The sequence below is a fragment of the Squalius cephalus genome, assembly GCF_949319135.1.
Source record: "Squalius cephalus genome assembly, chromosome: 10".
Taxonomy (NCBI): domain Eukaryota; kingdom Metazoa; phylum Chordata; class Actinopteri; order Cypriniformes; family Leuciscidae; genus Squalius; species Squalius cephalus.
In genome coordinates this window covers 38,041,963-38,064,936 of record NC_137131.1, presented here as the reverse complement: position 1 = coordinate 38,064,936, position 22,974 = coordinate 38,041,963, and the positions used below count along the sequence as shown (strand labels likewise).

General features: G+C 39.4%; 2 protein-coding genes across 3 annotated transcripts; both read right to left on the bottom strand.

Moving 5' to 3' along the window:
* Window positions 1-7,294: 7,294 nt before the first annotated feature.
* On the bottom strand, window positions 7,295-7,684 carry LOC307166214 (cilia- and flagella-associated protein 144-like; the record flags this gene model as incomplete). Its single annotated transcript, XM_079884429.1, has 1 exon — window positions 7,295-7,684. The coding sequence occupies one exon, from the start codon at window positions 7,682-7,684 to the stop codon at window positions 7,295-7,297; it is 390 nt and encodes a 129-aa protein (XP_079740555.1).
* Window positions 7,685-9,759: 2,075 nt separating this feature from the next.
* wiza (WIZ zinc finger a) lies at window positions 9,760-22,588 on the bottom strand. 2 transcript variants are annotated; one of them, XM_079882687.1, is made up of 10 exons: window positions 22,517-22,588; window positions 21,597-21,778; window positions 19,848-20,387; window positions 18,933-19,679; window positions 16,284-16,775; window positions 15,362-15,682; window positions 14,515-14,729; window positions 12,413-12,689; window positions 12,133-12,298; window positions 9,760-11,030 (listed from the first exon to the last, which is right to left on the bottom strand). In XM_079882687.1, exons 2-10 carry the CDS (start codon window positions 21,697-21,699, stop codon window positions 10,862-10,864), a joined length of 3,030 nt encoding a protein of 1,009 aa, XP_079738813.1. In that variant the 5' UTR covers window positions 21,700-21,778; window positions 22,517-22,588; the 3' UTR covers window positions 9,760-10,861. The 2 variants fall into 2 exon arrangements, with proteins under 2 accessions (XP_079738813.1, XP_079738812.1); XM_079882686.1 differs by having other exon boundaries at window positions 21,597-21,720; window positions 22,517-22,586.
* Between the last annotated feature and the right edge of the window lie 386 nt (window positions 22,589-22,974).

Below are 22,974 nucleotides of genomic sequence, written 5' to 3'. Positions count from 1 at the left end.
TATGATGTTTACTTCTGAATATTATATTTCATTCTGGTGCGCTTAAAGGAGAACTCCTTTCGGTCATTTTTAACATTGAGCTCATTTTTTTGTAAATTTGGAGTGCTGTCAGTACAGAGAACAACGACAAAAATCGGTGTTGCCTACACCGTGTTATCCTCCTTTTAAAATTTGCACCCTGTTGACTTCAATGGGGCAAGTTTTAAACCTGCTTTTAGCCTCTTAACATCCTTGATGTGTCATTACAAGTGTCCAGCCATGTGAGTGATTCCTTCAGAGTGAACACAGTGAATCTGACTGCAGTAGATGTGCAAGATATGAATAAAAGTGATGTTAATTCAGCCAGCGCACATACCTGTATTTTCTTCCTGTTTTCGGTCAAAGTCCACAGTAGTCGATTGTCGAGTTCACGCGCGTGATCATAGACCTAAACCTATGCGCGTGAACTCGACAATCGTCTACTGTGGACTTCGGATTCAGATTCAGATTCACCACGGCAAGCTCCAAAAAGAAGGAGACGCTCTATAAATGGCAACAATGGTCGACTACGCCACCCCAAAATATTGGGGAATAACAGCCCTAAGGGCACACAGGTTCTCATCAAAGAATGGGTGAGGAGACATGGGTCATATATAGTAAAAAAGTACAATTTTATTTATCAACATTGAATAATAAATAGCTAAAACATCACAGCAAGATTCAAATCAGCTATATAGTAACGTGCACAAATAGGCCTATCTGCATCACACACACAAACAAACAAACAAACCTAGATCTGAATTGAGCTAGTTGATCAGCAGCGGCGGTACCTGGTACAGGCTAGCTGCCAAATTAACAAAGACCCAGTAACCCGATATACCACCCACACACACGTAAGAATTGGATGCAAGAAAGCAAGCAGCACTAGGTGTAATCACCACACCATACGATAGCAGCTAGCCTCCCCTCTCCAGAAACCCCCAGCAAAGAAAGTAAACACAAAAATACAAATCAACAACTTGAAAAAAACCCACAATATAGATATAACACTGCAAAAGGAAACAAAGAAAACAAACAAAATATAAATGTCTTTTCTCTTTAGAAAGAACAAATTAAATTTAAAGCACAGAATTCACTCAGACTTCCAGCAGTTATAAATTACAGTGCCTAGAGTGAATTATAAACCATAACAAAAAATAATAAACAAAATACATGAACTCAATATACAACAAAGTGCTGATGCACAATCATAAAGTTTAGCAGGTGGCAGCCGGCGAAGACAGACCGGCCAACAAGCCGCACCACCCCTGACCGAGGTGCGAAACGACACCGCAACAAAGTGCGAACAGTTACTATAATAGATAGCCTAGACGTAGAGGCAAAACAGCAACGTAGTCACAATTAGTTAGTTTTTGGGGCAGACCTGACCTGTTGAAAAGAGATGGTATTCATCCCTCCTGGGATGGTGCTGCTCTTCTCTCTAGTAATATGGCACATAGGGTGCTTCTCATTTCTTATTTGTGCATCCTCTTTCCTTTCCTTGCTTCCTTTCCTCGCGTCTCAGCTTCACCCCCTGTAGGATGCGAGGGAAGGCTTGTTCACTCGAGCATCACTCCACAGCGTCATCAACTGCACTCAAAGGATCTGCCCTTATGTTGTTAAAGTTAGGTTATTTAAGAAATTCATAATAAATAATAATAAAGCAAGATGTCCTGTTGAAATATGTGAGATGTGTGGTTTGTATAAACTGCAAAGGTAAAGTATAAATTAAAATTATTGTAACAGATGTGATGGGGGAGGAGAATTTATTCGTGCATCACGTTTAGTCGATAAAACTCTTCCGCAAAGGATACACCTGTGTATCCTCGCTCATGACTCCTCAGGAAGCCTCCTCACTCCTCGCATCCTAGCGGTGCAATTCGAGAATTGAGATGTCCTTCAAGATGGCTGAGCTCGATTGGTTTCCGGGTCATAGGATGGAGGACGGAGGAGGGATATTGAGAAGCACCCATAGTCTTAGAGCTCAAACATGACAATCTGGGGCTCAGGTCAGGAAGCAGACAGACTGGCTAAACCGACCGTCTGCTAGCTGTCTCACGTCACCAAGGTCAGATAAATCCCATCGCATAGAGCCTCTTTCACCTAGATATCATCATATAGAGACTGTATCTGTTCCCCGAATTAGGAAATACAAAAAACTTCCAAACCGATCTAAGGTTAAAAATCTAATTGATGTTCAACATATAAAAAACAGATATAATACAAATGAGCAAATGATAAAGCTTGGGTTGCTGAATATTAGATCCCTTACTTCAAAAGCACTTACTGTTAATGATATGATTACAGACTATAATCTAGATGTGCTGTGTTTGACAGAAACCTGGCTAAAACCAAACGATTAAATTACTTTAAATGAGTCCACCCCGCAAGATTACTGTTATAAACATGAACCTCGTCTGAAAGGCAGGGGGAGGTGTTGCTGTAATTTATAGTAATATTTTTAGAATTACTAAGAAGTCTAGTTTCAAATATAATTCTTTTGAAGTGTTGGTGCTTAATATAGCAATATATAGTGTAAATGATAAATCACATTTGAGATTTGTGCTGGCTACTGTATACAGGCCACCAGGGCACCATATAGACTTTATCAAAGAATTTGCTGACTTTCTATCAGAGTTAGTGCTGGCTGCAGATAAAGTCCTAATTGTTGGTGATTTTAACGTAGATAACAAAAAAGATGCATTGGGACTGACATTTAAAGACGTTCTTAACTCTATTGGATGTTAACATGTGTCAGGACCTACTCATTCCCGTAATCATACTCTAGATCTAATATTATCACACGGAATAAATGTTGATGCCGTTGAAATTCTGCAGCAGAGCGATGACATCTCAGATCATTATCTAGTCTCGTGTAAACTTCATTTAGTCAAGGCTGCAAAGCCGACTCTGTGTTACAAATATGTTAGACCTATCACTTCTGCCAACAAAGATTGCTTTATTAATAAACTTCCTAATCAGTTTCATCATCTCAGCATCCCAGATAACTTAGAAGACCTCGATATTGCGACAGAAACTTTTAACTCTCTCTAGCACTTTAGACACAGTTGCTCCGTTGCGCTTAAAGAAGATTAAAGAAAATAGTCCAATGCCGTGGTACAACGAGCACACTCAGTCACTTAAGAGAGAGAGCAGCCAGAAAAATGGAGCGCAACTGGAAGAAAACAAAACTAGAGGTATTTCGCATTTCATGGAAAGAGAGTTCGATTGCATACAGAGAGGCCTTAAACGCTGCTAGATCTGCTTATTTTTCAACCCTATTAGAAGAAAATAAACAAAACCCTAGGTATTTATTTGAAACAGTGGCTAAACTAACAAAAAATAAAGCCCAGAAGTTTCTAAGCAGCAGAGCAGTAATGACTTTATGAACTTCTTCACTTATAAGATTGATAATATCAGGGAGAAAATTATAACTATGCAACCGTCTACTACAGTATCGCATCAGGGAGTGCACTGTAGTGTCCCTAAGGAAAAATTTTATTCATTCATTGCTATAGAAGAGGAAGAATTCGTTAAACTCGTTAAATCATCTAAATCGACAACATGTATGTTAGACCCTATACCGACTAAGCTACTGAAAGAGATGCTTCCAGAGGTCATAGATCCTCTTCTTAATATCATTAATTCATCTTTGTCATTAGGATACATTCCAAAAACTTTTAAGCTGGCTATGATTAAACCGCTTGTTAAAAAAACGCAACTTGATCGTACAGAATTAGTCAATTACAGGCCGATCTCGAATCTACCTTTTCTGTCAAAGATACTAGAAAAGGCAGTATCTTCACAACTATGTTCCTTTTTAGAAAGAAATGATATCTGCGAGGATTTTCAGTCAGGATTTAGACCGTACCATAGTACTGAGACAGCTCTCATCAGTCACAAATGATTTGCTCTTATCATCCGATCATGGTTGTATCTCTCTATTAGTGTTACTTGATCTTAGTGCTGCATTTGATAATATTGACCACAACATTTTAAATAGACTCGAAAATTATGTTGGCATTAGTGGAACTGCATTAACATGGTTTAAATCATACTTATCTGACCGTTATCAGTTTGTAGCAGTAAATGAAGAGATGTCTCATCGATCACAAGTTCAGTATGGCGTACCACAAGGCATAGTACTAGGGCCATTGCTTTTCACTCTGTACATGCTACCCTTGGGAGATATCATTAGGAAGCATGGAATTAGTTTTCATTGTTATGCTGATGATACTCAGCTCTATTCTTCACACCCTAACGAAACTTACCAATTCACTAAATTAACGGAATGCATAGGTGATATAAAAAATTGGATGACAAGTAATTTCCTACTACTAAATTCTAAAAAAACAGAGATTCTAATTATTGGACAAAAAACTTCCTCACGTAATAACCTAGAATACTGTCTAACACTTGATGGCTGCTCTGTTAAGTCTTCGTCGTCGGTTAGGAACCTGGGCGTGCTCTTTGATACCAATCATTCATTTGAAAGTCACGTGTCTAGTATCTGTAAAACCACATTTTTCCATCTTAAAAATATATCTAAATTATGTCATATGCTCTCATTGACAAATGTGGAACAATTAGTTCATGCGTTCATGACCTCAAGGCTATTATTGTAATGCTCTTGTAACCCCTCTCACCCGGGTCCTTCACACCCCGCTCCGTGCGGGTCTCGAACCCGGGTCTCTGGCATGAGAGTCAGGCGCTCTAACAAGGAGGCTAAAGACTGCAGCCTCTAGCGTCTGTTGCTAGTGTAACAGTGTTGTCTCTGCGTTGTGTGTTGAAATCAGATGGACACCAAATCGCACTTTAAGATGTTTATTCTGTTGACAGTGAATATAGAACAGCGGTGATCAGTTTCAGGAATCACCCTCGTGCATTCGCGGCCATTCTCACTCTCGACTGGCGCGAGTCTAAATGACTCTTTTACATAAACTACATAATAAACAGTAATTAATAACACATTTGAAACTGGTCTGTACCTGTTGACAGTGAATATAGAACAGCGGTGATCAGTTTCAGGAATCACCCTCGTGCATTCTATTGGAAGTGAACATTAAACTTGATATTACAATACATATAACAGTGACACAAACCCAAATCATACAACATACTTCTAAACACACGTATAACTCAGTATTATCCCCTAAAATGGTTATATAATTACTCAAATATATTTAACACACGGAGCACTCACTCACCGCGGCCATTCTCACTCTCGACTGGCGCGAGTCTAAATGACTCTACCGGAACCAGTTCATAATTCTACCAGATCTGGGCGGAGAGTGCAATTAAAGGGGCCATACATGAAAATAACTGTAGCAAGTGGAAACACATATTCGACCTGTTACACTAGAGCGCCTATTGAGATCAGAGGAGTGAGGTTTACTCGCACAGCAACTACTAGCTGGCCTCCGTTACACTCACCCCCCTAAACCTCACTCCCATCCGGGTCACGGCACCAATGTAACCCCTCTCACCCGGGTCCTTCACACCCAGATCAGAGGAGTGAGGTTTACTCGCACAGCAACTACTAGCTGGCCTCCGTTACACTCTACTGGGTGGTATTATGGGTGGTTGCCCTGCACGCTTAATAAACAAACTACAGCTGGTCCAAAACGCAGCAGCTCGAGTTCTTACCAGAACCAGGAAGTATGACCATATTAGCCCTGTTCTGTCAACACTGCATTGGCTCCCTATTAAACATCGTATACATTTTTAAATATTGCTGATTACTTACAAAGCACTAAATGGTTTAGCTCCGCAGTACTTGAGCGAGCTCTTAACGCATTATAGTCCTTCACGTTTATTGCGATCTCAAAATTCTGGCCAGTTGATAATACCTAGAATATCAAAATCAACTGCTGGCGGTAGATCCTTCTCCTATTTAGCACCAAAACTTTGGAACAGTCTTCCTACCATTGTCCGGGAAGCAGACACACTCTGTCAGTTCAAAGCTAGACTAAAGACACATCTCTTTGACCTAGCATACACATAACATATTATAGACTTATATAATTCAATGTTAGGCTGCATAGATCAGATCAGCCGGAACCGGGAACACTTCCCATAAATCCTGATGTACTCGTTACATCATAAGAAGAATGGCATCTACTCTAATTTGAGTGTTTTTGTTTATCCCGCAGTTTTCCCGCAGCCTGCCGGATCCAGGCTGTATCCAGATCTGATGAAGGACCTTCGCCTGGACCCGATGTCATAGCGGGGTGCTAAAGTGCCAACTAGTTTCTCCTTATGGAAGATCCCTTTACCACTCTACAGATAAAGCGTTGTGGGGAAAATTCGGTTCGCGTATCTACCCCGAAGTGATACAATTCTGTATCAAAAGGTTAAGGCCAGACAAGTAGTTTTTTAAGGCTTGGTTTGTAGGGAATTACAAACCTGCGCACATGTATTAAAACGCGCATACCAATAGACTGAACTCGTAATGCGCATGTGCACGCCATCAGCGTTCTCACAGGTTTCGCGTTTAAAGTCTGTGTAGAGTTTTCTTGATAAAACGGTGTTGTGTTAGCAGCCCCTAAGTTAATAACTAATGATCGTTGCGACCGAAGTGAATCAATCAAATTAACTTTAGCTGGAAAATAACTTTATTCAAGAACTGCTATAAAGCCAAAACAATTTCTGTTACTTTAAACTATAATTGTATCTCTGTAAAGCCGCTTTGGAACAATCTACATTGTTAAAAGCACTATATAAATGAAGATGACTTTACTGATGCATCCTGCACAATCATAAAGTTTAAGTAGGTGGCAGCCGGCGAAGACAGACCGGCCAACAAGCCGCACCACCCCTGACCGAGGCATGACAAAAGCATGTTACAGGAAGCAACCAATTACTAAAATCAACAAAGCTGTAATTCTACATACCACGAGATGGTCAACGTAACCATGCGGGAATACAGCAGCTCGATCAGTAACATGCAGCTGTAAATGACATGCTATGAATATTTCACTGGAAATAGAACCGGTAGCTAACCGCAGTCAACAATCGTGTTTATGACATGGCTGAACAACATACCTGTGAGGAGTAAGCAGACAGCACACAGCAGAAGGGAAGACAAAGGCTTACAATCTAAACAGTAACAGGTAAACTCAAGGTTAAACAACGCCTGCACAATGCAAAGAGCACGGATGCATGCATCCTTTTTTACAGTCTATGATGCATGCGTACGATCTCCCAATATGTGGAGTAAATCCACCCTGCTACACTATATAGCAGCAGGAAATATAGCCCAAACTGTCATCCCGAATTAACCCTGCTTCTTCGATCGCCACACAGCCTCCATGTATTTAGTAATATCCGTGTTCTGCCGTGGAAAGTGTAATCTTCTGTCACTGCGATCTGAGGCAAGTAGAGGAGTGGATATCCATCCTATCTCTTGTGCTTCAGTCAGAGGGTGAAAGTACTTCTTTACTGGCTCCAGACGGGCCCTTTGTATGGCCTGGAGGACAGCTGGGTCTTCCTCTTCCTTTCTGGGGATGATGTTGGGTTTGTCAGTAAAAATGTGCAGTTTCTTGGCGGGGTTGATGTGAAACCCAGTGTAAAGCTTCTGGGTTCTCTGCTCCTTCATAACTGTCTCGAGATGCAGCGCATTCTGCTGAATCATGTCCACGGGCTCTCTGTTTTTACTTTCTGTCATATTGACTAAGGTGTTCCCAAATATTTTTCAGCTGCTAAATAATGTTTGTTGATATGATCACACAATCACTTCCAGCAGCTTCCCTCTTCTCTCGCACGTTATGACGTCATAAAGCTTTATGACGTCATAAAGCTCACTCACTGCTTAAAGGTGCTCTAAGCGATGTTGGGTGACGTCACTTCTTGCTGACCATAAATCTATCTATAAATTACAGAAATGTCTGTCTGTCTGTGTGTCTATGTGTGTGTCTGTATGTCTGTGTGTGTGTGTGTGTGTCTGTTAACCGCATATCACTCGAACCGTTAGTCCGAAGGATTTCAAACTGGACAGGTGTCTCTATGGTCACGAGTAAGTGCAGTGCCAAGTTTGACGTTGTTTGGATGAGAAATGCTATCGTTAAATATATAATTTTTAAAAGGTTGTAGTTTAAAAATCAACATTCTGACATAAACACTCTGTCAGCTACACTGTTTACTTCTGAATATTATAGTTTATTCACAGACATCATTTGTAGTAACTTATTCACAAACTGTTTGCTCAAGCGTAGCATTTTTCGGAGTTCACTGTGTAGCCTGCTCCCTGAATCGTTGCTTATCCATTTGTGGATGTTAACTGAATCTGTAAGTCAGATATGCTGTTTACTTCTGTATGTTATCTATCTATACATTACGGGAAGTCTTTCTGTCTGTGTGTGAGTGTGTGTTATTCGCATATCTCTCGAACGGTTAGTCCGATGGATTTCAAACTTGACAGGTGTCTTGCTACGGGCATGAGTAAGTGCAGTGCCAAGTTTGACGTTGTTTGGATTAGAAACGCAAAATATATTTTTAAATATCGATAAAAGAAGCACACACTGGCTTTTGCCGCTCTAGCCGCTGGCCACTCCCCCTCTCACACACACACTGAGTGAGCGCAGCTGGCCACTCCCCCTCTCACACACACTGAGTGAGCACAGCGCAGGACCAGAGACAGAGAGGGTCGAAGAAAGCAGCGGAGCGTTTTCTCGGAGTTCACTGTGTAGCCTGCTCCCTGAATCGTGTAGTTCAATTTTCCACATTTATTGTATGTCATTATGTCAGTATCAGTATTTGCTTTCTACCATGCACAAATAAAAATGTCACTGAACTTTTGCTGTGTAATTGTAACAATGAGCACTCAAATACACCAAACCAACAATTACTAAAAACACACACAAAAACTGATTTTGCACGGGCACGACGCGCTTATTCATTTGTGGATGTTAACTGAATCTGTAAGTCAGCTATGCTGTTTACTTCTGAATATTATATTTCATTCTGGTGCGCTAAACGTTATCGCTACTGCTTAATAGCCTATGCTATTCACCAACTAAACATATCCTATTCAATGCGTTCACAGTCTCTTTCACGGGCATCATTTGTAGTTGCCTATTCACAAGCTGTTTGCTCAAGCGCAGCGTTTTCTCGGAGTTCACTGTGTGCTTTCTACCATGCACAAAAGAAAATGTCACTGAACTTTTGCTGTGTAATTGTAACAATGAGCATTCAATCACACCAAACCAACAATTACTAAAAACACACAAAAACTGATTTTGCACTAGTTATTTGCATTTTATATAGACATGTAAATACTATTACAGACTAAGCTTTTTTGACTGGTAAGACTCTCAGAGATATAGCATGTGTAAAGCACATAATAATTCGTTTTTTCCTAACAGAACAGTCCAGTGCTCGATTTCACCTTCCTCTTTTCCTCTCTGAAAAGACCTTTTATCCAAATAACAGCTTCATAAAGGTGTCGGCCCTGTAATTAACTTCTCTCAGCATTGCTGGTTTAAACAGACTCACTGCAGGAAGCAGACGATACTCTTGAAACAGGAGGGTTTCATTTTCACAGGAATACAGCATTAGCAGACCTCATGAGTGAAAAACAGCCATGAAAAATTGCAAAGGAAGAGTAGCTCTGGGAATATCACCATCTTTTATGTCTCAGATACAAGATATAGGCTACTACAATAAGATGCTGAATTGTTTATGCAGAGGATTCAGTAGTTGATGAGGAAATGCAATATATTGTATATGACCCACAAAGCAGTAAATGGATTCAAAGTGTCTTTATTAATCAAACGCAGGTATAAAAAGCTTCAATACTGTATTTTACCAAATTATTTTGCAAGGACTACAGCTTGTCATACACAGTTTCAATTGACTTAAAATCTTGCAAAGCCTGACTAAAATAGTGAAACAAAGCCTCATGTATCCCACGAGAAATAATGTACATGGAAATATGCAATTTCCACAGACATTCTGGAAAGGTATTTAATAGCTGCTGTTGGAGTAAAAAACACCCTTTACTCCAACCAGACACTGGCACAGTGCTTTACAAAGACAAATACACAAGTACATGTAATAGAATCACACTGTTGACTAACTGGTAATATGGAAGATATAGGGGGAAAAAAACCTGATCATCAAGGTGTCAAAGATACAGTAGTAAAAACATATTAACATAAAGACATATTAAAGTCTCATTTAATGCTGAAATAACTAGACATGGCCTGGCTTTTCTGTAGTGCTGGTTTCTGCTTAAATTTGACAAAAATAAAATAAGACAAAAAACACCTGAACATTTTCATTAATACATATGAATGAAAATCTGTAGAAATCCCTTTTATTTGATTTTTTTTGGCATCGAAAAATCTGATTGTTCACACATGTGAGAAGCAGTTTTCAAAATACTGTGTTAAAAGGTAAGAACAACACCTTCATTTCAATGACCAAAAGCTGGTCTACACTATTTTTTTCACAAAACATTCTTTAAAACTTAACACATTAAGTACTATTGTAAACTTTAAGTACAGTATAAAACAGGTTTGAAATCTTGTTAGTCAAGAGAACAGTTAACATGTGGTAACACATTATCAAAATACAATAAAAACAGTCAAATGCAATAAAAAGTACAATACATTCAAAACATGCCATCTGGAAAACACTTTGACACGTAAGAAACGCTGTGGTCATAATCTTTTTCAGTAGTGTCTTGCAAAAATTATCATCTAAAAATAAAAAAATTAAAATAAAATCCACAGTTGGCAGTTAAGGTCCAGGTAATAGAGCAATCTTTGTAATAAAAGAGTCAGTGTAGTATGATTGTAGAATTTCAAACTGATGAAAATAAAGACCACAGCAGAAAGAGTGTCTAGACAGCCTGAGGGCCGATAAGAAGCGGCGTTTCGGTATGACCGAGAGGAGGCTGAGGGGATGAGGTTGAGGCCGAATCCTTCTTAAGCTTCAGGATGTGTTGCTGTAGGTGAATGACCCAATCCTCCTGTATGGACAGCGGCCCTTGGAAAACCTCTTCACAGAACCTATAAAATAATTTATAGAAGAGCACTTATTGTTCTAATCGTGTATTTATAGGCATTTAACTACAATCAATGCATTTAATGACTAGGAGATTAGACAACTATTGGTGGGACATAATGCAGGTCAAATTCAAAATCATGCACCATAAGTACACGCACTGCTTTAAACTTTGTTTAAAGGTGAAGATTTGTTTTTTAATTTAGTTTAAAGGCCATATTGTTTTTATTTGGCTCTGGCCTTCAGAAACTAAAATAGATCAATTTCCTACAAGACAAAATAGTCATCACATTAAAAAAATTAAGTGCAATACCAGTGCCGAAATACAGGCTTTAATTTATACTGTACACCTTTAATGTAGCATGTAATACAGCTGTTTGTGAATATAAAAGGTTTGCAAAGTTTAAAGATCAAAGAGCATGATAAATTGAGTTATTGTCTCCCAAAAGAAAGTGTCAATTCTGAACTGCCTGAAACTTGTTATTCCAGTCTTACTTCATTCACAATCCTTCACAAGTATGTAACAAATTTGCATAACGCCAGCCTATGTTCTTCATTGGCTCCCCGCTAACAACCTCTACCACTAAAAAAAGTGTCTTGCTCAACTCGTGCTTGCAACCGTGGTTCGGCTTGAATTGATGCTGTAAAATAGATGCCATCATTACTGTTCGTATTACTGTGTATCAAGTGCTGAGGAAGCCTCCGGAGCTGAAATTAAGATATGGTAATGGATGTTTCGTTTCTGACACACGCTGTAAGCAGTAAGGCTCTCGGAAAGGAAGGGTTTAGATAGACTGTAGTCTTGATTGAACCGTTTCAGACACTGTGAGAAAAGGGGTGATGCTTCAATGTATATTTTGACTAAATTAAAGTGTTTTATTTTTTACCTTGGATGCATATAAACCTATTGTCGGAGACCTCCATATCATTTTATAAACAGCATAATAGGGGCACTTTAATAGTAGTGTAGACCAGAAAGTGGAGAGAGACACAGGGAGAATGGGATCAGCTCAAACCTGCTTGTTTGTAAGCGCACAGCTCTTCTCCACTCGCAGACAGCAAAACCACCAGGTTTACAGAACAAACTGACTTGTGTTTTCAACTCACCTGCACTTGAGGGAGTACACCTTCCCAACCAGCTTTACTAGGCTGGTCTCTGGTGGTCTAGGCACCAAGGATGGAATGTTTCCAGCCCGAGAGGGCTTTGAAGATTCTGTTTCCCTGGATCCACTCTCAGAGTGGGATAAATGCTTTGGAGGACGCCGTTCACAGCCTAAGACAAGCACAGTGATTATCACAATGCATAATCATTTTCCTTATTGGCTAAAACTGAACTAATACATCATTTGGAGCTCTAATATGAGCAAGAAATACACATTTTCCCTACCTCGAGGAAAACGAACATTCAGCTCCCTGCGGGCCGTGGGAGTCTGGAACAGGCTGTCTGAGGAAAGTTCATCTGATGAAGGCTGTTTCTTGTATGTGGAGGAGGAGTGGCTCATTCCTGCTTTGCCCTCTCTAGCTGTTGCCACTGTTGCTTTGAAAAGCTGGTATACCTGCGGCTGACCAGCAGAGTCTCGGACTGCTGATGAACCCTTGTGAGAAGCAAGACGGACAGACTCAGAGTCTGAGGAAGAGTACAGAGTGGAGGATCTTTTGGAGCTCTACACCAGAGGAAGACAGAGAGACAATTTGTGAATAGCAAAGATACTCCAAGATGCTGACAACTTTGTGTTCATGCAAATCTTAAGGAGGAACAAAAATACTGCAAAAGACAAATAAATCAGTATTATTGTCTTATTTTCCATTCAAATATTTTTATTAAAATTTAAGTTTAATTTTATTTGAGAAGAAAAACTGCATAAGATGTTAAGATTTGTTTTTTGGGGGAATATATCTTACCCCTTTTTTACGTTTTAAGTGTAAGTCTAACAAACTTTAGTGAGTTTATTCTTAAAGGGACTATGTGTAGCTTTTTAGGTATTTTATTATCTAAAATCAATATTTTTATTAATAAATATGCCCTCAATGGTGTACAAATACCTATGCCAATGATCAGACTAATCCTCATAAACGAAGAATTTATTATCTTTATATACATAGGACGGGTAGGTCCACGGAGGCTTCCATGTAGTTCCGCCATCTTGAAAAACTTTAATAGTAGAGAGGGACAAAAAGTACTAGGCCAACGCGTTTCCACAACGCGTTTTCGTTCTGAACCAGCGTCACGTGACTGAAGCCAGCAGAAGCGGAGGAGCAGAGCAGTGAGAGGCGCTTGTCACTGCACCGGCAAGTTTAAAAGGATGCACTGCATCCATTTATACATCGTTCATTTATACATATGCTGAGTCACAGGATGAGTCCTCGTCGTCGAAAAAGTCCAAAATAGACCGTAAAAGGAAACGTGACCGGAGATTACAAAAACAAGGGTTAATGTGGGGATAGCTAATGCAGGAGAAAGCTTTCAAAAGAGACCCTGAAGTTGCCTGCTTTCTTCTCGACAGGTAAGTCAATGTTACGGTCTTAATTACAAGCTTTTTTTTCATTGCTTGGTTGTGTACTTTATTATATAGACAGTAGAACATTTATAGTAAAAGTTAAACAGGCTCTTTGATGAATAGCAGCTACTGAGTAAAGTAACGTTAGAGAAGGCTCTGATGATGACGATATCTAACAATGCACGTACTTCAAAAAATATAACGAGTAAAGAAGGCATTACTACTAATTACCATAGTTAATGTTTTTCACAGTCAGTAATTCATACTGTAACATTCTTTTTTTCGTTGTTTCAAGTTTCAGTTTGTTTTAAATAACAAACCTGTTCACCCGAAGAAAAACTCGAAGTGCTATTATAAGACATCCTGTCATAGCTTTTTGGTACATAACGGCTACCGTAGATGCAACGCGCATTTGAAAAAGTGAGGCGCTGGAGAGCATTATTCGCTTGAATGCAAAGAGATAAGAGATAAGAAATATCATTTGAGTTTGGCAACAATTCAACCTAGACATTAGCCTGACTACGTCAGACTTCCTACTTCCGCTAATTTCATTTCGCTCCTGTAGTCAGTCTGAGATAGCAGCGTATCTTTCAGTTTTCCACCGGCCTGAAAACAGCCGGGCCAATCAACGAACAGAGGGCGGGCTGAGAGCCGTGACGTAGACGCTGATTGTACCGTGGATGCGTAGATTTACTTCACATAATCTGCAAAAGTCGTTCACAGCCATGTTCACTCCGGTATTTCGCTCGATGGTTTAGTTTTTGCATCATACATGTGTTTACAGTGGAAGTTAGATGCGGCTGAGCATGCGCATAACACACGCCATAACCAAACGTTATGTGATTGGCTTACAGGTAACCAATGATTTTAAACTTCAGACAAGCGCCCCCCCGCGAGAGAGAAAACACTTCTCTATTATGCTATTCCAGACTCTGTCTACGAAACAAAGTGAAGTAGCAGAGTCTGGTATTACCAGGCTACCTAGACATACCTTCTTAACAAAAGGCAAGTCCCCCCTCATGTAGCTTTTGTGGAGCTCTGCTACTTTCCCCGGCTCACTCTTCATCCAGGCCTTCAGGGTCTCAATAGGAGAGCCGATGACCTTCCAATCCACTCCCTGCTGCCTTAAGTGGGCTCTTGCGTGGCTGGCCAGTGCCTTGCGATTCTCAAAATCAAAACCACAGAGTTCACAGGTGGCATCACAGCCTACAGCAGAAAGGGAAGAGAGTGGAGAACACAAGACATGAAAGTAGACATATTGCATTAACATCCAGAATAATTTAACATTGTCAAAACGATCCACATTCACACTTATCCGCAAAAACGACTAAAAACGCTTTATCATCGGCATATGTATTTATCGGCCAGCACTAGAAATGGCGAAAGATCATGGCAAAAATGTAACCCTTTAAGGGTTACTTTTTTTGAATAACACTTCCCCTTTAAGAGTGCACATCAAACATATTAATAAAGTAGAATAGACTCATAATATTTGCCATTTTTTAAGTTAGCGGCTATAGCATTAAAATAATTTTTGGTATCAGAAAATGCAACAAACATTACGAAGACATTGTGGCATGTTTCATTCAGCAAGTGACATCCAGTTATCAACGTGGATTTTAAGTTATTTTGCAATTTTATCTAATTGTGTGTAGAGATATCTTTGTTTTCACAGCCTGATCAAATAATAAATAATAATGCCACCTTGATTTCACCAGAAGAATGCTATTTTGAACATACCCTCTTATTAGGTTTACAAGTTGCATAGGTGTCTGAGCAGTTTTTGGGAGGTTGTAATGTTAGTTACTAAGAGACAAATAATTCTTGGTTCAACGTACCTGTAGTTGTGTCGTCTGAGGCAGGTTTCTCTTTTTCCACAGGTGACAGAGTAAAAGTGCGAGGTGAGGATTCTGTTTTTTTCAACTGCACTGCCGCCCCTGAATCAGGTTCCGGTTTGATTTGGGATGCCCGTTCAGAGTCCTTCCTCTTCATGAGCTCATACAGGGCCTCTATGGGCGGGACTTTCAGCGACCACCTTGCTCCCATCTGTCGTAAGTGACCACGTGCGTGACAGGACAGGGCTTTACGAGTATCAAACATCTCGCCACAGTAGTCGCAGCATACAAACTGTTTGGGCTCCTGCTTTTCATGCTTAGGAGCTGAGGAAAGCAGACACAATTATAAACTCAACAAAATAAGGGATTCACAATAAAACATGAGATTTCTAGTGGCTGTTGATAGTTATTTATGTTTTTATGCTAAAACGTTGAACATCACATTAAGCTATAAAATTAACCAGGCAAATAAATAATCAGAATTCAAATGCAAATTGTACAATTACGTAATTATCTATTAATTTCCAAAATTTATACTTTTAATCCTAAAATTAATAGCACACCTAAAGGGGTGGTCACACTACACCATTTGTTCACTTCCATTTATGCACATGCCAATACAGGAAACAGGAAATGCAAAATCATGTGAATTTCACTGCATTTGAAAGTACAAGTTTGGTGAACTCTGACTTGCAAATTCATATCAGGTAAAGACGTGACCAACAGAAGAACGATTCGTCATGGCATAAATATCTCTTAGCTAAATTACAAGAATTCAAACTTTAAAGCTGCAGGTTTAAAAGGGAATTGATTGTATAGTTTTAGTCTAGTGTGACTACATCTTAAGGATGAAAAATCTACAGTTTAAATAAATAGAAAGAAAAGAATAAAAGAAGTAACTGGATGCACTGTAATTTTTACGCACCGATCATGGGTGATCTAACGGTGTTGGAATCAGATGGAGGTGTTAAAGGGGTGGTGGGTGCGCTTTGTGGCTTTGGAGACTCTATGATAGAGATGTCAACTTCCACAGGTTCGTCCTTTGGTTTTGGGAACACAGTCCTGGAGCCTTTCTTGGCCTTTGGAACTTTGTGAGGAACAGGAGGAGGGTTTGAGGAGATGGGTTTAGGGGATGAGAGGAGAGGGGGTACAGAGGGGGGTGCAGAGGGAGGTACAGAGGGAGGTACAGAGGGGGATACCGGTGGGGTCAGCGAGGGCGGCCCAGGGGAACTGAGAGATCCAGCAGAACTACCATGTTGGGCCATCACCTCTCGTAGAGTGGCCATGGGAGACCCGTTTACAGACCACTCGGTGATGCCCAGCTGGCGCAGGTGATAGCGGGCGTGACTGGCCAAGCTCTGACTCTTCTTAAACTTCTCGTGACAGAATTCACAGGTGACACCTCTAGATGACTCGCCTGGAGGGTAAGAAAGAGGGCATCTCATAAATGATCAGAGCAAAGTATGTAAGGACACTTTTTTGTAACATAACTTTATGTGTATATTTGATAGTTAAAGACAGAGGTTACAAACATTAAAAAAAATGGTTTGTTGGTTATTGGATGTAAAATCATGTCGTAATGCCCCCTGTGAAGAAGCTTAAGGTAAGGTTAACTGTACATCAACTCTCATTAATGCAATTATCTAATCAACCAATCACATGGCAGTTGCTTCAATGCATTTAGGGGTGTGGTCCTGGTCAAGACAATCTCCTGAACTCCAAACTGAATGTCAGAATGGGAAAGAAAGGTGATTTAAGCAATTTTGAGCGTGGCATGGTTGTTGGTGCCGACTGATTCAAGCTGATAGAAGAGCAACTTTGACTGAAATAACCACTCGTTACAACCGAGGTATGCAGCAAAGCATTTGTGAAGCCACAACACGCACAACCTTGAGGCGGATGAGCTACAACAGCAGAAGACCCCACCGGGTACCACTCATCTCCACTACAAATAGGAAAAAGAGGCTACAATTTGCACGAGCTCACCAAAATTGGACAGTTGAAGACTGGAAAAATGTTGCCTGGTCTGATGAGTCTCGATTTCTGTTGAGACATTCAGATGGTAGAGTCAGAATTTGGCGCAAACAGAATGAGAACATGGATCCATCATGCCTTGTTACCACTGTGCAGGCTGGTGGTGGTGGTGTAATGGTGTGGGGGATGTTTTCTTGGCACACTTTAGGCCCCTTAGTGCCAATTGGGCATCGTTTAAATGCCACGGCCTACCTGAGCATTGTTTCTGACCATGTCCATCCCTTTATGACCACCATGTACCCATCCTCTGATGGCTACTTCCAGCAGGATAATGCACCATGTCACAAAGCTCGAATCATTTCAAATTGGTTTCTTGAACATTACAATGAGTTCACTGTACTAAAATGGCCCCCACAGTCACCAGATCTCAACCCAATAGAGCATCTTTGGGATGTGGTGGAACGGGAGCTTCGTGCCCTGGATGTGCATCCCACAAATCTCCATCAACTGCAAGATGCTATCCTATCAATATGGGCCAACATTTCTAAAGAATGCTTTCAGTACCTTGTTGAATCAATGCCACGTAGAATTAAGGCAGTTCTGAAGGCGAAAGGGGGTCAAACACAGTATTAGTATGGTGTTCCTAATAATCCTTTAGGTGAGTGTATATTACTGTTTAAAAGTTTAGGGTTGGTAAGACTTTTTAATGTTTTTGAAAAAGGTCTCTTTATGCTCTCACCAAGGCTGCATTTATTTGATCAAATATAAAAATGGTAATACTGCAAAATTTATTCCTGTGATGGCAAGCTGAATTTAACAGGGTCCTTCAGCAATCATTCAAAGATGCAGATTTGGTGCTCATTTCAGAAACACTTAATATCCATTTTTTAAATAATTGTGCTGCTTTATAATTTTTTGGAAACCATAATTTTTTTTTTTGAATTCTAGGATGAATAGAAATGTCAAACGAACAGCATTTATTTGCAATTTGTTGTAACAATGTAAAAGCCTTTAATGTCAGAATAGTACTGCATATGTATATTGTTACTGACCAAAATAACATTTCAATGACTTTCCAGTTGTTCTATTGAAAAGACTTTTTAAGATTGCGCTCAAAAAGAGAAATTTCTAGTCTATAGAAACTATATTTAACTGGTCTTATAATATCTACACAGGAAATTTATATGACTTGAGTATTTTATTAATTTCCATGAGTTTTCCAGGCATGGGTGTCAGACACTCTTAAAAATCCGGGTTTTACATTACCATATTTTGCTATAAATTATCACCCAAATATCAGTCCAAACATAGTCAAGATATTCAAAAATTCCTCAAAAAAAACAAACACTTCTGAGCTGGACGACATTTGTTTTTCTGTAGACCTGCTTTATAGATGAAATTTATCAATTTAATAATTGACGATCTTTACAACGGACCCGAATCAACATTGAACTGACTGTTTGCATCATTGAATCATTTTCCTGTTATCACTGTAAGCTGCTTTGAAACAATCTGTATTGTCGAAAGCACTACATAAATAAGTTACTTGGTTTAAAAATATACTAAATAAAATAAATGAATACATAATTTATATTCTTACCTCGAGAGGGTGATTTAAATACAGCTTTTTTGTTGAGCGGCAAGCCCGCCGAAACATCTGGAGAAATCTTCTGCTTCTTCGCTAAGGGAGGTGATATCAATTCTGTTTTCTCAATGAGAGGTAAAGCCTCTGAAACATCTGCAGAAATCTTCTGTTTTTTGGTTGGCGGAGATTTCAATTCTCCTTTACCAATGAGGAGCAAGATCCCTGGAACATTTGAAGAAATTTTCTTCTTTTTCTTTGAGGGAGGTGATTTCAATTCTGTTTGGCTGCTGAGGGGCATGTTCCCTGAAACATCTAATGAAATCTTCTTCTTTTTGGCTGAAGGAGGGGATTTCAATTCTGCTTTCTTGCTGAGGGGCAAGTTCCCTGAAACATCTAGAGAAATCTGCTTTTTGAGTGGGGGAGGTGTTAGACGAATGGATGTCAGTCCTTTAAACGATAGAGGGGTAAGAGAGGGAGTTTTGCTGATGGATGATGAGGTGGAAGGAGCGGAGGAGGGTGAAGTGTGATCCTCAAAGTCCGACCCTTCCAGCTGCCCAGCACTGGCCTTTTCCTGGAATTCCTCGCTCTGAATAATTTTATGGAGCATCTCAATGGGAGCACCTTTAGACTCCAAATTCACACCAAACTGCCGCAGGTGGGCCCGTGCGTGACTGGAGAGACCTTTACGGGTCTCGTACCAGGCTCCACATAATTCACACACATGGACGTCATCCCTCGCAGCGGAATTTTTTATCATAGTTGCTGGTGAAAAAGCACAGAACATTTAAAAATGTATTTTGTATGCAAGGATTGCTTCATCAGATTGACTAGCTTGCTTCAGTGAGTGGTAAAATTTACTAGACCAAGTTTTTTAAAAAATGGATCCCACTTCCAAGCACATACCAATACATTTTTAATACTGTTACTTACTTAAATTGAGAGGAGCGTCTGTTTCCTGAGGGGCCCAGAGGGGCTTGGCTGAGGCCAGTGAGAGGGAGGTAGATGGAATGCCATCAATGAGCCTGGGTTCAACAGCCTTGAGAGGAGACAAGGCTGAAGACGGAGTGGACACCAAAATCTTCTTTGAAGATGCTTTATGAGGCTTCCCTACAGCGAAAGGCGAAGAAGAGTGACCAGACGCTGCTGATCCTTTGACAGCAGAGGGGGAAGACGAGGAAAGAGCATATTTTTTCTTTACAAGGTTGGATATTTTAATCTTTAATTTGGGCCCAGCGTCCTTTTTGAGTTTGTGGGACTGGGGTTTGTATTTTTTAACAGGGCTGGCCTGTTTTTTGAGCTTGGGTAGAGTTCCGCCTCTTTCTTTCATCAGCTGGCACAGAAGGTCTATAGGAGCTCCACTGCTGTCGGACACAGCCACTCCCAGCTGCCTGAGATGATACCGGGCGTGACTGGAGAGACCTCGTCTGGATTCAAAATTGGTCCCACAAAACTCACAACTATGGATGCCTACTGTAAAAAAGTGAGATAGAATAAACAATGTCATGTCACCTGTATGGAATATGAACTAATATTTGACAGCATGTTTTGTCCAGTTTTCCTGAAGAATCTAAAGTTTCTTTGACTGCGACATAAATGCAGCAGTCCCTCCAGGATTTGAAGATTCTGCGATCACAGAATGTAATGCAAAATCAAGCCAACTCAGCATTAAATAAAAAGCTCCCTATAAATGAAATTAGTGAAAGTTTCAAGAAGTTAATGATACTATTAAACTACTATATGCAATAAGGAATATAATGTATATTGGGGTGAGTATTTGGTAGTCCCATAATTCCTGATTTCAGCAATAAATTAGTACATTTATTATTATACTGAATAATGCATTATGCACTTTTAAAATATGTACAGTATTAAAACAATAAACAATGATTTTGTTGTTAAATGGTATTGTTTATAAATAATAAAACGAATTTTATAACACTGTCACTGGCGACTTACTGATTCAGTGACAATCTGTGTATTTTCAGCAAAGCAGAATTATGAGCATATCTATGCTAGTGTCACCATTGCATTGTGCAGGGGGACCAGAACCACAATTTCAATTACACACAAATATATTTACAGGTAAATGTACTCTTAAAGTCACTAATACCAATTACATAAGTGCATCATGATTATTGACTTTTCACTGCACAAAAAATGCATAAGTATCGCCGAAATTTGAGAAACGTTGCGGCAAATTCTGTCATTTTAGGCTGCAAAAATCAGAAAATAATCCTGGTGGGACTGGAAAAAAAAAGTCAATGCTGATCAAAAGTTTCAGTGATCTTTAAAGGAATAGTTCACCCAACAAAAAAAGTTCCTCACAGTTTTAGAATGACAAGAGTGTAAATAGAGACAACATTTTATTTTTGGGTGAACTAGACTATCTCTTGAAAGAATACATCCTAAACTGTCTGTTTATAAGAGGTAAGGCTGAAATACATTACACGACTTTTCAAATCTGAACAGATTTTAAAATACTAGGCATCTTACACTTGACAACTCTGTAAATGGTTACAGAAAAAAATATGGAATCATAATCTGAAGATTAAAAAAAAATCAGAGTATGTGATCATCATACACTACTACAACTTCTGCCCAATATCTACAGACTGGCTATGTCTTTTAGCAATGTGGCAAAAATCTGGTCAAAAGGCATGTATCTTTGGTGTTACTTACAATCAGAGTCATCCAAGTCTTTATTCAAGACTGGTTCCAGACACTCTTTGGAAAAGGTAGCAGTGGTTGTCTTCTTTGCCGTGTCTGATGCGGTCTTCTCCATGGCTGGAATCTCTCCCTGGCACTTGCAGAGAAAAGCAGCTTATACATCTAGACCAATCTTTTCTAAGAATGCAACTTATCTATTCATAGACAAGAAAAAAAAAAAACTAATAATTTTCATAGCCGCAAAATTCAAAATTTAGAAATGTCTGAAAAAATACAAGTTAGAAAAACTGGTAACAATTCCTACCAAAATGCAATAATAACTACAGCTATTACAACAATAACAAGTATTACATTAATAACATTACATCAGTAAATATATTTGTATATTGGCATTATCCATCAATGTAACAAAAATAGCCTACCTAATAAACCAAAACGACAAAAATATTCATGGATTTTCCTAACGTTGTTTGAAAAGCATTTACTTTTATTTATTATGGTTTAACAGTATCAACTATTGCATTTAAGCGGGAACTATGACTACCATGTTGATTTTTTTTTCGTAATGTTTACATACCATGACACTGACAAGGCACCATTGGTTACCTTCTCTCGTTTTCAGTCATGTTTTCAGATGAACTGGCTAAATTTGCTCAGAATCATTTATTTTAATCCCGACTGGAGTCATCATTGCTGTGTGCTTACGATAAGCCAAAAACAAACTTTCCATCTAGAATAATTTCATGCATCAGTTCCAACCATTTAACACAATACACGCGCACATGCAGCTAGCACGAGCTGATTATTGACCAGGCACTGCAAGTCGACACAAATTTTGATAGTGTGCAAAGCCACAGTTTCTGGCTTGTTCGGCTACACGTAGCCAACCATATTGAAAACAAAATGTTGAAGCACATAATGGTCAAAATTACCTTAAAGTGGCGAGGTTTCTCTACCAGGAACAAGGGACAGCAGGCACTTTAATCACTACAGCACAGTCGAGCTAGGCAAAATCAATCGATCTCTCATTTAGAAAACGTTGCATGGACGAATCACAGAGGCGTGGTTGCTATCAGAACTAAATATTATGCGTTTTCCATAAAATATCTGGAAGACCAGAACGAATGTACTGTAGATTGATATTCATTTTAAATCCTTATGTTAAATGTAAAAATGAAATGTCACACATAGAGCTAAAAAACGTGAAGGTAGCCTACTACAGGTGAGCTCATACACACTACTGAGGTATGTGAACATCGTGCCTTTTAGAATGATCTGTCATAGATGTAACGTAAGGTTATGTGACTACGTTTAGTGATATTTTGGGTGGAAAACAACTTAGTGTGTTTAATTTTTCTTAGCAAATATTGTTAAACGCAATTAATTGCAG